At 36.2% G+C, this 17,583-nt stretch overlaps 2 protein-coding genes across 4 annotated transcripts in view; one reads left to right on the top strand and one right to left on the bottom strand.

Moving 5' to 3' along the window:
* Positions 1-11,083, bottom strand: part of LOC121736883 (lysine-specific demethylase lid) — a 33,576-nt gene extending 22,493 nt beyond the window's left edge. For both annotated transcript variants that reach the window (XM_042128367.1, XM_042128368.1), the window contains exons 1-5: positions 10,670-11,083; positions 6,608-6,685; positions 3,005-3,143; positions 1,107-1,276; positions 578-773 (exon numbers count right to left, since the gene is read on the bottom strand). In XM_042128367.1, coding sequence (XP_041984301.1) covers positions 578-773; positions 1,107-1,276; positions 3,005-3,143; positions 6,608-6,685; positions 10,670-10,876 — 790 coding nt within the window. In that variant the 5' untranslated portion in view covers positions 10,877-11,083. The remainder of the gene's footprint in view (positions 1-577; positions 774-1,106; positions 1,277-3,004; positions 3,144-6,607; positions 6,686-10,669) is intronic.
* A 1,662-nt stretch (positions 11,084-12,745) lies between these two features.
* LOC121736795 (calsyntenin-1) overlaps positions 12,746-17,583 on the top strand; it is a 311,606-nt gene continuing 306,768 nt past the window's right edge. For both annotated transcript variants that reach the window (XM_042128184.1, XM_042128183.1), the window contains exon 1: positions 12,746-12,985. In XM_042128184.1, coding sequence (XP_041984118.1) covers positions 12,901-12,985 — 85 coding nt within the window. In that variant the 5' untranslated portion in view covers positions 12,746-12,900. The remainder of the gene's footprint in view (positions 12,986-17,583) is intronic.

Here is a 17,583-nt window from a genome sequence, read left to right as displayed (position 1 = left end):
ATTATTAACATGGTTTTTTTGAAGGCTGGTCATCCTTGCGACCCATGAGGATCTATTGTGGGTTGTGAGTTGTGACTCGTTCGCACTAGAGTACCATCTCCAATCCAATGCTGCTCATAAATTGAACGATATGGTTGGGGTTGGAGTCACTCGCCATCATAATGCTCACCATTATGATAGTTAGTGAGAACATTAAATAAAGGAGGTGCTTCTTCTTCTTTTATGGGAAGGTACTACTTGCCTTTGTAAGTTGCCAATGTCAGAGCGCTTGTTTTGTTTCGAGATAGTATCGTAGAATGTACAATATAATGTATACTGGGTGTGCAAATGAAAAAGACATAGTGAGATTTGTTGTATGAATAGTCATCAACAGCACTGCATTTTTCGTTATGAATTTCAACATCCTTTTTGCTTGGTGAATAAGTTGGCACTATGAGAAAGACGAGAATTATTTGTTTCTGCTACTGACTTACAGCACAACGATAAATAAAACCACAGACTACTGCAGCAGCTGTCTCTTTTCCACTCAACCAAACAAAGACAACATCTGTTACATCTATTTCCCTCCCACACTTACTTCTACGAGTCTCTCCAGGCTCCTCCTTGACTGGGGTCTTGGTGTCAGAGGGCAGAGCCCCCTCAGTGTGTGACCCCTCAGCCGGCTCGGGCTCCGCGCTCTTGTAGCGGCGGGCCGGCGAGGGCGTCGCGGGCGGCTTACTGCTCGACCGCCGGCCCACCTTCTCTGGGGTCTGTTCGCTTTTCACCTCTATTTTCTGTGTAACAAAGGAAAGATATTATACACATGTATTAAAAGAAAAATACATATTTGTATGGGCAAGGGCCCGAGCGTCACGTGTTTCCCCGTACAAAAGTGAAAAGATTTTTTGGTCTTTCAGCGCTGCTACTTTCACAGTGAACTCTCTACAAGGAACACGCACACACCCTTAAGTATTATCACTTATTTTTTTTTACACACTGTATATAAGATATGATATGTAAAGTGGAATAAACACTAATAGGTCGTACTTTTTTCCTAACGGAAAGCCATTACAGTCACTGAACAATTTCAGAGATATAAGTCATGAAGTAACATAGATGCTACTTACAGTTTCTTTATTATCGGTGAGTACACCATTGTTCTTGAACACGTCGTACGGGTAGAGTATTCTCTCGTAATGATTCTTCAGTATGGAGCCGACTCCTTTCCCCTGGGGGTGTCCCATGCGTCTCGCTATCTTCGACCATTTCCGTTCCGCTGAACATACTTCGAAACCACCTAAATAAATTAAACATATTTAATACAACTAGAGATCGCCCAATGGTCGAAATTCGACCTTAGTTACAACGACATTAGGACTACTACCTATACCTATTTTGTAAAAAAATATTGACTATCATATTTTTTTCAACTCTTGTCTCTGGGACTCAGTTGATCTCAGACTGGCCGTGTAAGCATTGTCTAATAGTATCTCAGATTCAATAAAAGAAAATTATAATCCATTATCAATTTGTCACCTTGTTGTCAACAGACTTCAACCATAAATAAAAGAGTATAATTCGTATGTATAGACTTGTCACTCAAAAATCTGTCATTTTTCCTAGTGTGTGTGTTGTAGTGTGTGTAATGTTTTATTTTTAAAAAATGTATGATAAAAGCTTAATTTCAAAATAATATTAGGTCGATGCACTCCTTCACCATATAAACTATCACTGTGCAAAATTTAATTTACCTACGTTTCCCCATTTTTCGTCAAAAGGGATATAAAGTTTTTGGCACACGTATTAATATATAGATATTATGTTGTTGAAAAAAATAATATAATAGGCATGTTGATTAATATATTTTTTCTATTACTATTAATTAATAACATGATGATAATGCTATTTTGGGACTATCCAAAAAGTGTGTCACACGATTTCATGATTTTTAGACTCCCCTCTGCCATTTGACACGTCGTGACGACAGAAATTTGCAATTTTACATCTAATAAAAATTAAAACCATCAGAATAATTTAAATTTTACTATTAAATTTATTGAATATAAAATGTGATGTCACAAAACACTTCGTCAACTCCCTCCAGTGAGTATGTCACACCTAATGATGGGGGCTGATGGTCCATTTAAAGTTTAAACTAACATAACAATGACAAACGCATCCTGTATTTCTGATTACATAGTCAAAAGTCAAAACTCCAATAAAAATGTTATCAAGAATGATAATATTTTGGTGGAATCAAAGCTGCATTAAAGCTAGATCAAGCAGAATTAGGGTATAGGCTTCAGATGTAATTTTATCATAATATAAAGTTTATAAATTTATCAAATTAATGCGTCATTGTACTTTGTTGTATGGTAAATAAGATTTAAATTGGTAGCATTGTGCCATTGTTCTCTTTGCTTTCATTCAGATAAAAATATGTGATATTAAACAGAGTACAATATATTATATCAAAAGATAAAAACAATCACAATTTGTATGAAATTAAAAATGTATCACATTTTATACTTATTACTTTCTGACATTCTCACATTCTTTCCATGGATCTTTTAGTTTTTATTGCTTTAAAGAATCCATACTAATATTATCATAAATGCGAAAGTGTGTCTGTATGTCTGTTACTTCTTCACGCTCAAGCCGCTGAACCGATTTTGCTATAATTTCGTATGGAGATACTTTGAATCCCGGGAAAGACATGAGTACTATCGAGGAAATTGATTCCTAGGCAGTTGACAGACCAACGTCATTTGGTCGGATCATGTCAATTCAATGTTAATTGTGATCTGTCGGCTGGATTTGACGTAAGGCGATCAAATTACGTCCCCCGACTACATAGGAATCAACTTCTCTGATAGTACATATACAATAAATAATAATACATATACTTTTTATTTCGTAAAATTACAGCCCCCTTAGACAAAGTATATTTCGTTAAAAACAAAAAAAAATTGTCATGTTATGTATAGATCTGATGGTTGTTTTAACATCTATAGAATTAACTCACCAGCCTCCTTTACAAGCTTGTGTAGTGCGTACAAATCCAGTGGTTTCCTCTCCACAGTGGGTATCTTTAACACCGAGCCCTGTAGCTCCCAAAACTTTATTATTTGATCCAGGAAATTCAGTTTCACCCTTGTAATTGCCTGTGAAAAAATTAAAAATAATATTGCTCGACTTTTATCCATAAATTAAACAAAAAGTAAAGACATCAAATCACAAACAAAGACTGGTTATACTATGCATCACTGTGTAATCAATGATTACAGACACACACAATACACATGTAACTGTCACGTTGTATGTTGTTATGCTTTTATGTATTTACTGCATAAGCTAGTGTGAAACTACAAAGGTGCACACAAAAAAAATATATATCCACACTCCACAGCCGCACATCCTTGATTTTTGGAAGTCGGTTAATAAAAACCTGCCTAACTTTTGTCCAACAAAACAACATAATATTGTCTTTCCTATTTATTTGCTGGTCTGTTATGAACAATTATTACTCTTAAACCCTTGACCTAAAGATGGATGACATGCTTATAAGCATATAAGAAGTAACACAAGCAAGTGATAAAAAAATAAACTTAATACTTAATACATGTCACACATATTTGTAATTACATATTTTATAAATATAAATAATGAATATTACAAGTATAAGATTTTAAAGTGACTAGTATTAACACAGTCATTGACCTGGTTAAGTAAAACATAAACTTCATAATATAAATGGTCTTTGGGACAGCATGTGCTACCTGTAGAGTCTAGATTATTTATTTAAGTACTAATGCTAAGTACTCACATACGGTTTTGCTCGATCGAGCAATAACGTCGAGCAAAGCCCGCGGCTCGGGATTTCGTCCACACATTCAGCATTGCTCGATAGTTTTATTCTAAATCGATAAATTTAATTCCATCAAGCCGGCTCGATGCGAACCTTCGAGCGGCTGTCAGTTTTGCGGTCTACACAGTAATTATTACTCGATTTGGAGTAAAACTATCGAGCAAAACCGCAAACTTAGCATAAGTGCTTAAGTGAGATTTTTTTTTTATTAAATAAGGGGGCAAACGAGCAAACGGGTCACCTGATGGTAAGCAACTACCGTCGCCCATGGACACTCGCAACATCAGAAGAGCTGCAGGTGCGTTGCCGGCCTTTTAAGAGGGAATACGCTCTTTTCTTGAAGGTTTGCAGGTCGTATCGGTCCGGAAATACTGCTGGTGACAGTTCATTCCAGAGTTGTACAGTGCGCGGCAGAAAGTTACGCGAAAAACGCACTGTGGAAGACTGCCACTCATCAAGGTGATGAGGATGGTATGTTTTTCGCGTGGGACGATAGCGAAAAGTTGCAGGTGGTATGATTCCGAACAATTCCTCAGAGCACTCCCCGTGATACAACCGATAGAGGATGCAGAGTGAAGCTACATCTCGGCGTAATTCCAGGAGGTCCAAGCTGTTTGAAAAACTATGGCAGTCAACAATTCGAGCAGCCCTTCGTTGGATACGATCCAGAGGGAGCAGTTGGTATTTTGGCGCCCCTGCCCAGAGATGAGAACAATATTCCATATGAGGCCGAATCTGCGCCTTGTAGAGTTGTAGGCGTTGGTCCGGGCTGAAGTACTGTCTCGCTCTGTTAAGAACACCAAGCTTCTTCGAGGCTAATTTGGCCTTACCCTCAAGATGATATCGGAACTGGACTTCGCTCGATATGCTGACTCACGAGCGACCCTTACGGAACCCGTGCCATGCCAAACCCGATCAAAGGCCTTCGCAATGTCCAAACTAACAGCCAATGCCTCTCCCTTCGACTCAATTGCCTGAGCCCAACGATGAGTCAGGTATGCCAAGAGATCACCAGCCGAGCGACCCTTACGGAACCCGTATTGTTTGTCGCTTAGCAATCCCTGGCCGTCCAAGTATCGAAGAAGCTGGCTATTGATAATGGATTCCATTATCTTCGAGAAGAGAGAGGTTATAGCGATTGGTCTGTAGTTGGAAGGATTTGAGCGGTCACCTTTTTGGGGGATCGGGTGCACCAAGGCTGTCTTCCAGGAAGCCGGGACGATGCCAGTGGAATAGGAGAGCCGAAAAAGACGCGTCAACACCGGAGCCAACTCTGGAGCACACTTTTTCAACACAATAGGCGGGATTCCGTCAGGCCCACTCGACTTTTGAATATCAAGGGAACAGAGGGCTTTTCGCACTGAGCGCTGATGAAACCGAATATCCGACATGATGCTCGTGCATCGCGGTATGGTCGGCGGTTTCTGCCCCCCGTCATCCAGGGTCGAGTTTGACGCAAAGAGCTTGCCCAGAAGAGCGGCTTTGTCCTTTGCGTCCTGGGCCAACGATCCATTTCCTACGTGTAGGGATGGTAGGGTTGGCTTGCAGAAATTTCCTTCAATAGCTTTGGCCAGAGACCAGAATGCACGGGTTCCCGAGGGGAGGCACTCAAGTCTCTTGCCAATTCTATTGACGTGCTGTTGCTTTGCCCGAGTAATCTCTTTCTTGAGGGACCTAGAGGCAAGGTTAAACTCCTTTTTATATGTGCTGGTATTTAAATCCCGAGCAGACACTGCGTTGGCCCAGGATTGGTAAGCCTCCTGCTTCCGGCGAGAAGCTTTTTTGGGGGATGAACCAAACCAGGGACGAAATTTGCCGCCAGTTGGCACTACAGAGGTCGGAATGAAAAGTTCCATCCCCTGCATCACCACATCGGCAACAGAGTTGGCAGTGTTGTCGGGATCATCCGGCGAGAAGCACACGTGCCCCCAAGGATAGGATGCAAAAAACGACCGCATCCCATCCCAGTCTGCTGACTTGTAGTGCCACACATGACGGTATTTAACAGCGCGCTGTCTTAACACCGTCGTAATGTTATTCTATCAACTTCTGCATAGTGCATACAACTTAAGTGTCTTTGTTGGATATGTACTATCAGTGAAGTTGATTCCTAAGCAGCTGATGTGGGACCTACGTAGTTTGGTTGTGTTATGCCAAATCCAGGCAACAGATCACAAATAACATTACTTATGAAAGACTTGGTGAATTAATTATGAATGTTATGACTCAAATATTAAATCCTAATACTTAATATTATGTTATTGCTTTATAATGTTTAATTCTTATGACTTAATTATTTCTTCTATTAATTATTGTTTTAGAATTTAGACCGTAATATTTTTTTATTATTGTTAATTTTGCATGCCCACAGAGGCCTATGTGTTGAACTTGATATAAAATATTATAAGACCTATTATTGTAACACACATACGCAAAAAATAAATGAATTTGAACATTAAAATTTAAATTGACATGATCCAACCAAATGATGTTGGTCTGTAACTGCCTAGGAATCAATTTCCCTGATGGTACACTACAAAAGTAAGATAAAGGCAGCTATAGTAACTAACTTGAAAATAATATGTGTTTATAACTATTTTTACAAGTAACGGGGATGGTAGAGTCCAGTTAGTGACGGTAAAGCAATAGGGTACCTAAGGACCGAAGGATAATTATTTCTGTTATCGAAAACGATATACATGTTATTATACTATGAACCTTAGTTAGTCTATCTTGAACCATTGTTCGGAATTTTCTTACCTCCAGTTCATTCAATCTCTGTATCCTTGGAGTGAACCTCAAACGGTCAACATCCACGGCAAACGGTGGCTGCCAATGCTGAAACAAATAGAAAAATGTATGTTGAAAAAAAAAATGATAACAAAATATTATGTAAGACAATTTATATTAATAGGCCACGTAAAACTTTAAGATCTCTCAGCGATAGATAAATCGGCCCTATGTATGCGATGTACACAATTGCTATGAATAAGAGTCATTCTGATCACTGATCTACCAATAAGGCTGCGTCCCCATCAGACACGGCACGGCGCCGCCACCGTGTTACGGAACGACGCCGCCACCGTGATACGGTGTACGGTGCACCGCGTGCCCTTATTCTGGTGAAACTTACGAACAAACTTTGTGTCCAAACTTAAACGAGGCATAATATGAAAATACATATCAAAGTCGCGTAATGCAAATATTGTCATGTATACCGAGGAAATTTTATCTATAATAAATAATAGATAAAATTTCCTCGGCTTCTTTTTAACCGACTTCAAAAAATATTTAATGATTCTTTTTCAATCTTCGTCTAAGTAACAACAAGAGAATAATTTTTTCGCGATCCATATCCAGTATCCAGACAAGCACTCTCGTTCGAGCGCAAATATCGACTGAATAGGGACGCACCGTACGCGGCGCCGTGCCGTAACACGGTGCCGGCGCCGCGCCGTGTCTGATGGGGACAGAGCCTAACATGTCCCTGACTTACTCCTCGCCCTACCAAAGATATCTAACAATCAAACACCGCACATGCGCCTTAAATATTGACCAAGCAATCTTTAACTTGTGAGCAACTTATAATAAACATCCGATAAAATTTAAGTACATTGTACAATAAGAGAGTAACCTATCAGCCATCAGCTTCTGATCTCACATTGCAGTAGAAATACTGTGACATCAAAAAATTGTCTTATCAAAAAGAGATCTACTATGACAATATTTTTATAACATAATATTATGTGTAGATTTTAAGGTCAACCTGAATAACTACTTCTTTGAATTACTATGTCAATATAATAATTGTAAAATTGGATTTGTTATGCCTATTCAAACATATTGTATTGACAAAGAAATAAATAATTACATTTACTTGTCAGTAATCAAAATTCTGAGTTCAATTCAAGTGTTGCATAGTATGTCAAAGATTAAACAGTGATAATGTTACTAAGATAAGTTTAATGCTAGCTACATTCATTGTTTATAATTTTATATCAATATTTGTTTTCAAAGTTTTGTATTGTTAATTAAGTGTGTAAAAATAACAATTTCAAAATATTTATTAATTTTAATAACATAAATTATAACTTATAACATTAACTGGTTACATTTACTCCACAGTATTGAATTCAAAAGGCATAATTTCTTGCAGTCTATGTTATGAAAAACAGTTTGGATTTATTTCAATAGAAGTATGTATAAAAATTTGTTACATAATGTTATATTTGGCTCCATAGCAACTAAAGCTGTCCTTATAATGAACTGTAGTTGCATCTAATAGGTAATATAATTTTCAGTTTGTAACTTTTATTATTACATTTTATAATTAAAATGTAATCCACATTGTAACTAGGGTTGCCAGATGTCTCATATTTCCCGGGACGTCCCATATTTTAGCCATAGTTTAAAATATCCCGTATTTGAACTGTACTTCGTTTACCATTATGAAATCGATCCAAATATTTATATGTACATGCAAATTTCGTAAATCATACTATTTATGACCGTTTTTAATTACGATTATAATTGTATTGATTTTCACAAATATTATGTTAAAACCTAAAACGAATAAAAATATGTTAAAACTGACTGGAGCCTCGGAAAAATATAAAAAAATGGCACTAAATAATTTTGTTTTTCATTTGTCCCAGGTAAAAAACTGAAATCCCGTATTTTTTTTGCCCGTTCAACCATTTGTTCCTTATAGGCTGAAATCTGGCAACCATAATTGTAACATACAGTACAATTTATTGCCATCTACAATTTATCACTAAATTGCCTTACATTGAAGTAATATACACTTCAAATTACAATGTTTTGAAGTGAAATAAGTAAAACAATGTAGTTTTATAGTTCTAACATGACACACAAATATGCCAACACTGCTAAGCACCCAAAAAACCTTGTCAATCTACACAAAATCCTACATTTACTTAGTAGTGATACTTTACTATTTCACTTTTATAACATACACTTTTATAACATAGCTTATTCTGTCAATTTGTTCTCTCTTCACACTAAAATTGCTGAACCCATGAAATGAAAAATTGCTGAAATAAAACTCGGTCTTAAAGAACAAGAATACCTCGATTGTGGGAATCGCAGACACAATAGATATTCAATAGTTTTGCGGCTCTCGGGTGTCGCTTGGGAGTTGATGGGTTAAAAAAACTCAGAAATTAATTAATCACATGAGGGCTGTAAATTTTCAGGATGAAAACTATATGATGTAAAAAAGTATCACAGTAACACATTTTATCTAAAACGACTCAGCAGTTAAGGAATAAAGTAGTAATAGACATACACCTGTTTAGATTTATGCTATCTGATATCTTTAAATGAGCGATTCTTGTATATATGTATATACTAGCTGTCCCGTTGAACTTCGTGTCAATTAAAAACCTTCCCTGAATCTCAAGGATTATTTTAAGACTAAAATTAGCAGAATCGGTTGAGCAGTTATCGAGTTATAGTGTTACTAACACAATTGGAAATACATTTTTATATAAATAGATAATTGTAATCTCGGAAATGGCTCCAACAATTTTCATGAAATTAAGTATATAGAGGGTTTCGGGGCGATAAATTGATCTACCTAGGAATCATTTTTAGAAAATGACATTTTATTCATGTTTTAGTAATTAGAAATAGCTAGTTAGTAATTAGTAAATTCAAATATGTATTAGTAAATAAGATAAACAACATTGAAATGGTGCATGGTTATAATAAAATACATAGTTGTTGAAATTATCACATTTGTATGAAACAGACAAAGGCCTATCTTGTATAATGTATGTCCCTGATTCTTCTACGATAAAATACATCAAATTACTTAAGATAATTACAAGCATGGAAATGAATAAATTGTCATCGTTACATCATAATACTTTTGCTGCACTTTATGAAATTATGATTTTTTTTTAAGAAACATGAATTTTAGGATTGTTAATGTAATATTATTCTAGATATTTTGTGATTTGTATTATTCACAAATGATGATGAATAATATGATGGAGTAATAATATCTGGTTTCTCTTTGTCATTACAAGACACATTTATTTGCTTCTGACAGCTAATAGAATCATCAAAATGGTCGTCTCACAAGCGCAACTACTTGATAAATATATTCTTCGGACATTAAAAGGTGAAAATTACTTTAAATACAGAAGAAAAATATGGGAAACTAGAAATACAATGCACACTCCGAAGATTGGTGTAGAAATTAGGACGACTTCTCTATTTTAGATGTAGGTCAATAGTTGATGATAATTTTTAATATCGACTACAATAAACAAGTGTTTATTTTATGGATGTGATTAGATAGCTACAAAACAAGTATAAATTGAGAAGTGAAAAAAAAAGAAAAAAAATTGTTAGCTAATATCAATTACTTTACAGGGTCACTTTATCTTGATGCAATGATCAGTATTCAGTGCTTATATTGGGATTTTAATAGTTGGAAAGTAAAAATACCTATTTTATTATCTAAATTATCGTAGGTAGAGGGCACGACACAAAATGGCAACCAAGAATACTCCAACAATATGCGAGTGCATTCGTCGATTTTCGAATGCGTTTTCCTGTCAACTACATTCTCAAGGTATGCACGAATGTGTCGGAAACTCAATAAAAGGAGCGTACCAAAACTAAAATAATGGAATATTGCATAAATCTAAGAACAATGGTTGCATCATAAGGAATTTTGAGCATGCTATTTTAGGGGTTAGGAGAGCTTTAATGCGTATCAAATTCGGATAAACTAGAAGATCTAATTGTAAATCCTAAAAAGGCCTTATAACGATGACAAAATATACTTACTGCGGGGGGTTTTATCTTGCAAATACCCGATTTTTCTGCGATGTGTCTTATTTTGCTGATGTACGCCAGAGGGTCCTGGAACTCTTCGACGGTGGGCTCGAACACTGGAGCCTCAGGAGGGACGGTGAATGTAAAATTATCAGGTTTCATGGGGGACGCCGAGTCCCCCATATTAACTTCGACATTAGCTTCGTCACATTTTCCCATTTTTGAGAAATACCAATGCAGTTCACACAAAATAAGCTTTAATTAACTAACACTTTACCATCATCTAACGTTAAGGAATGAATAAAGCACGTCCACAAAGAAAGAGCAACAGGAGAATTTGCCTTTCCATAGGGATTCTTGAAGAGAGAATAATTGAAATAATCACCAACAAATAACAGTGTTCATTTGCACGTCCGCCATGCGAAATTGAACTTTCGAAACTGCGATGTTGCCACGTGGAAAAATAAAAATATTTTTTAAATGAAAATAAAAATAGAGTGCGTTTACGAAGACATCACAAGTCACAACTTTATTTTAATTTTCCAGGACAAAATATAATTTTTATAAGTTTTTAGCACAGATTTTAGAAGTAAGTTTGTAGCTTTGTCCGATAAGTTGTAAAAGTCCACTAGGTATGTCTGATTCTAGTATAGAATATTCAAATTTAAAATATTTTTTAACAGAAATAAAGATTTCGATGGAAAAAAGAAAGTATTAAAATATGAAGATTATATTATATTCTCATAATTTTTATTAAATTAATATATCAAAGTAGTAATCTGCACTGTGTTTCTTATGTTAAATCTCTAGAAAACTTCTTTTAAAAAGTGTCCATACATCATTATTTACTTAAGTCACAGAGAATTTCATACAAAATGTTTATTTTGATGCCTAGTTTTATTATTAGCTCATTATTTAAAAATTCGTTCTTATATACGGTACTATGTATTTTCATTTTAGATCATATTAAGCAGTCTCAGAATCTGCCGCAGACATCAACAAGTATGACAAATATAACCATAATATAGAAGAAGCATAAAGTTACCAATAGGTAATATTAACTCTTAGATGAGAAGATGTCAGTCGCTAAGTGATGCATAAAGCATAATAGCCTAAAAGAGCTGTCTAACTAAATTTTCTTAACTAATTTCGATTTTGTTTACGTTAATAATATGTCAGCAAATTGTAATTTTTTTGGCTTACATATATCTCGCGAAGTATATCTCATACTTCGCGACATATCAAATTGTAACTATGGGAAATTTCAATGACAAAAAGAAGATATATTTTTATAAGTTCCTAAAATATAATATGTTCTACCCTGTGGTCTAAATTTATCTAGGTACTAGATGTATCATGTAAGCTTTGTATTGATTGAACCCAAAAAAGCTTATTTTAATTTTTGCAAAACGCTGCAAACTGAGTTTGCCCCTTAATGTTTTATACTGGCAAATGTTTTTATAGTATTTTAAAATTATTTAAAAAATACGATAAAATAATGTTGGTTCTAATGAAAATTTGGAATAAGTAAGTAAAAATTAAACTCATTTTTTGAAAGTTGACGTGTTACAGGATACAGCGTTTTGTCGTAACAGGATAGTGTTTGTTCGCCTTATTATTGTCTGTACCATGATTAAAAAATAATATAACTTCACTAAATTAATTAGGTCATTATTTTCCAATTCTAAAAACCGGGTGTTTTTACACCCATTGTAGTCATAATAATTTATAAATTATTATAGTACCAATGATATTCTACTTAAGTATATTTTTTATTATTATATCATTGTATAGTACACAAAAACTAGGAACAACAGTACAAAAGTACTGTCCATCAACGTGTTAACCCAGGCTACAATGATGTAGCCTGGGTTAAGTAAGCATTTCAATTTTTAATGCTGAGAATTCTCGTCTTATTATTCATATTCATTAACATGATGTTTAAATTGCGTATTTTTTACTCATGTTAGTATGGTTTATTTTTATCCTTTGTCTTAATTTTTTTCTTATATTTTGAAAAATGAACAGTGTTGCCATATACATTAATTTTTACAACAGCTTCGTGAATGCGCAGACTCGACTGCAATCGATGAGCACATCCGTCAACCGCGATCCGCCGCCATTTGCCAAAGAAAGGCCGATCGCTGCTCAGCGGCGCAAGTGTCATCGGAACTACTATGTCGAGTGTTTGAATTGTTTATTGATAAAACTGTGAACTCCGTGTGTTCGACAAAACAGTTAAAATGATTGTGAGATTTTTGAGCATTTTGTGCGTTGGGGTTTTAGTGGCTTCGGCCCACAACGGAGAAGGAAACAACGACAATGAAGGTGAATATTGCATGCGCTCATTTTATTTATTTTGTTGTAAACTAAATTTAGAAAATTGCTTATTTCCCATATTTCAATTCAAGTATCACGTTGCTTCTATTATTTGACGTAGAAGGTTAGACAAGAAAATATTAGTATTATAGTGTTCTTGGTCAATAAAAAAAATCACACGAATATCGTATAAATTCTATCAACTTTGTAGTTGTATAGAAATTGTATGGTGTCATTTGGTTCGGTGCAAGGAACTGGTCGTGTGGGTGTGAAGAAAACCGGACGAACCACTTATTTCAATGCACACACGCGCCTTCGACCTACGTAGGTGTTCTGGATTTCCAATACTAATGTATTGTTTTCTGAATTTAACGTGAAATTTCATTGCAAAAAAAAATATTTTCTCTTCAGTTACTGTAATGTAAACATTGGGACTTCTTACCTTACCTGTTTTCCTATAAATATTATGTTTTTAATTTTGTCATGTGGTCTAGGTTTACCCAGACTTTCAAGACAAAGGCATCTTCAAGTTATCCTGAAGCCCTTGTTGAAGTTGTTACTGAGAAACATTCTAGCAAATCACAAGATCTGCATTTGAAGATTTTGAAAAGTTGAAAATTGAAAAACTTGCATTCTCAATGAAGAGGTTATTGTTTACTGAAATTAAATTAGACTGAGTAATCATTAAAGATTTTAGATAACCTATCTATTGCAGTTAATGGAATTCAACAGCTAGGTAGTAGGTACATAGAATTACCTTCCTCTCCAAGCTTACAAAATATGCTAATCTTTTCTGTGAACCTTTAATCGTGCTGACCTACATTGTTTTTCTTAAAAATGTTGAATGTTGAAAGTGTAATAAAACAATAGTCATCAAAATGTTGTGATTACTATCATTTTAGTATGCCACAAAATGTTAGTCATGCTATTTAGATTTCTAATAAAAGTGATGTCATATTATGATCACTGATCATGCCTGCTTATTTTGGCTTCGACAATAAAATAGGAATGCTGATTTAAACTATAAAGAAGTTTCAAGTTACAGTACTATAGGCAGATATAATAATATATTTTAGATTGGATGTGACAATCACAGGATTATGTTTTAAATATTGCCTGGTATGAAATAAGAATTAAGAATATTTTATTTATTAGATTCTTAATTTGTTCAACTGTTTAGGATCTGTTTAGAAGTTAAAAGTTACTGGGTTCTTCTACTATGTTTTGATGACCTGATATATATATATATAAATGGATTTTCAATTGTGTTAGTAACGCTAAAACTCGAAAACGGCTGAACAGATTGGGCTAATTTTAGTCTTAAATTATTCGTAGAAGTCCAGGGAAGATTTTAAAGTGACTCGAAGTTCACCGGGACAGCTAGTAATCTATATTGTAAACATTACCAGCCTTATTAACTTTTTTAACAAAAAGAAAAGACTTGCATAGTAAACATTATGTAGTTTAACCCATTGGTCGTGGAAAAACGAGAAACAATAGAATTTCTATTATGTCTCGGTCACCGGTGACCATATGGGGCTTGATGAATTAATTGCAAAGATATTTTGGAGGCGAGTGTCACAAATAGTAGTGTAACACAAAGAAAAGACTTGCATAGTAAACGTTATGGTATTTTTTTAATGAAAGGTTTTTTAAGGCAAAGGGCAAACGGGTCACCTGATGTAAAGCAACTTCCGTCGCCCATGAACACTCGCAGCATCAGAAGAGCTGCAGGTGCGTTGCCGGCCTTTTAAGAGGGAATAGGGGAGGGTAGGGAAGGGAATAGGGTAGGGGATTGGGTCTCCGGTAAACTCACTCACTCGGCTAAAACACAGCGCAAACGCTGTTTCACGCCGGTTTTCTGTGAGAACGTTGTATTTCTCCGGTCGAGCCGGCCCATTCGTGCCGAAGCATGGCTCTCCCACGTCTATAGTAGTATATGTAGTTTAATTGCAGGTACCTAAAATTTGACATGCTATGTTACAATTAGTGACATGATCATGTTTTCTATGACCTCCTCCTCCACGCCGATAGCGGTGCTCGTATCGCGAAAATTGCTAGATCATCCAGAACTTTTCGCCTCTAGCCTTGTACAAAATAGTCATCAGGCTAAACCTGTGATGCACCCAGCCTGGGTGCATAAGTCTGATAACAATTTTGTTATAGGAAATTTCTGATAGACAGTTGATATTTATTGTATATTATCATACGTAATCGTCCTACCGGTATTTACTTACTCAAAAAACTCCTTCGTTGTGGAACCGCAAAAATTTGACAAAAGACGTGGAACAATTTAGCCTCTTACTATTTTGCTGCTTTGAACTAATTGTAATGATTAAGGAACAAATACCGGCGAGGTTTAATGATGATCATTCTGTCAAAATACCGCTGGGCAAAATCAAATTAACTTGTACGCTGCTCCAGACAGGTTGTTTAAAGTTATATTTAACTGAAGCGGGAGCGTCCCTTCGAATCGGATAATAAACATATCAACATATCCGGACAGGTTGGAATGGAAATAGCTGAAGTCGGGATGGTGGGCCACACGACTCTGTTGCGTTGCGGTGTGTTGCGTTGTCGCATTGTATGTAACACTAGATGTTCCGCGCGGCTTCGCCCGCGTAAATTAGATATTTCACAGAACAATTAGTCCACAAAAATAAGCCTATGATCCTTCATGTGGTCTACTTTTTAACTGATCCAAATAACAGAAAAAATGCTCTAGTAGTTCGTGAGATAAGCCCTTTCAAATAATTTCTCCCGTTTTTTCCACATTTTCCTCTATTTCTTCGCTCCTATTAGTCTTAGCATGATAAAATATAGCCTATAGCCTTCCACGATAACTGGGCTATCTAACGCTGAAAGAATTTTTCAAATCGGACCAGTAGTTCCTGAGATTAGCGCGTTCAAACAAACTCTTCCACTTTATAATATTAGTATTTAGTATCTAAGATGTGCGTTGCTGCGACGCGCGGCACCACAATTGCACAAGATAACACAGGTCGTCATTGCAATCTTCTAGCTCGTAACCACACTGTATTAACCTTAATTTGAGTAGTGTAATAAGATTTGGGAGTGAGGGAAGCATCGACACCTAGTAACTACCGGGCTCTGAAAAGTGTGGTGAAATACTGACTTATCTCTTGCCCGGCCTTTCTTCAAATCATGGTGTCCGACACACGACTCGTCTATGTGGTATAATCATAGAATACGATACGTCTGAGCGTCGCCGCAACGGCAGCCGCGCACCGCAACGCAACGTAGCCATATTGTGGCCTCGCTCTAACAGGGATTTTATTAACACTTGCGGCAATAACTCTAATGGCCATGGTAAGGTTAAAGTCCTAACATTGACCGACGTGTAATAAAAATCCTGTGAAAATGAAGTCATTTTCAAACATTGCCTAACTGCCATGGAAGTAGATAAACGCATAGGGCATACTAGTAACATGGGAGTATGTTTGTCAAAACGATACCAGGCAAATTGTACAGTAGTGTGCAGAGGGTTCAATATGTGTGAAAGCTTCACGTGATTGACCAATACAAGCGATTAACTATAATTGCATATTCGACTATAATTGCCCATTATCGACGTCGATTGTGTAAAACTTCGCAATCATGGTGGCATCCACCATGGTTCAATGTGGAAACCTTTTTAGATTCAATTGATAAATGCTGACGTCAGTTCTAGGTACATTGCATTGCTAATAATAATAGTCGCATAATCAAGCTACATAATAAGGTAATAACTATTTATATGGCTTTGAAACGAAACACTCATTCCTCACTTCGTGTCACTTCATAGCATGAGTCCATCCTGCCTAGGACGTGACTCAACTATGAGTCTAGCTCGTAGTCATTGATGATATAACAGGAGCTATTAACTTTTGGCTACGTAGTCTAGCCCTCTACTTTACGCAGCGTCTGACTGTTCAACCTTGTTTAGGCAAGCAGAGTTTAGAATAAGTTGAACGAAAAACTCACAGAAAACCGGCGTGAAACAGCGCTTGCGCTGTGTTTCCCCGAGTGAGTGAGTTTACCGGAGGCCCAATACCCTACCCTATTCCCTTCCCTTCCCATCCCTACCCTCCCCTATTACCCTATTCCCTCTTAAAAGGCCGGCAACGCACCTGCAGCTCTTCTGATGCTGCGAGTGTCAGAAATTGCTTTCCATCAGGTGACCCGTTTGCTCGTTTGCCTCCTTGTTTCATAAAAAAAGGACCAGTAAAGATCATTGAAGCTATTTTTATACTGGAACCTGCTTGTCAATCATCGAGCATAATATCGCGGCGCAAACCTTGCAGATGTTTTGAAAAGCCACCTGTTCGGTGGCTTACTATTAAAAAATTACGCACGCCAATTTCATTCACATGTTATATCCTCCAAATGAGAATTAAGGCCGATTATCGCTTGGACTCCTTCAAGTTGTGATTGCAAAAACGTGCACATGTTGCAAGGATATTCTCCAGATGTTTCTGAAAAGGTGCTTATATTGCCTTGTCACTTGTCAGATTTGAGCAGTTGTTTTGTATAAAAATAAGTCGGGTTTTCTTTCCTGACGCTATAACTCCAGAGCGCACGAACCTATTTCCATTCGTTTTGCATTC

This window comes from Aricia agestis, chromosome 19 (assembly GCF_905147365.1).
Source record: "Aricia agestis chromosome 19, ilAriAges1.1, whole genome shotgun sequence".
Lineage (NCBI taxonomy): Eukaryota > Metazoa > Arthropoda > Insecta > Lepidoptera > Lycaenidae > Aricia > Aricia agestis.
The sequence above is the reverse complement of the archived record's forward strand: the minus strand, read 5'-3'. Positions and strand labels throughout refer to the sequence as shown.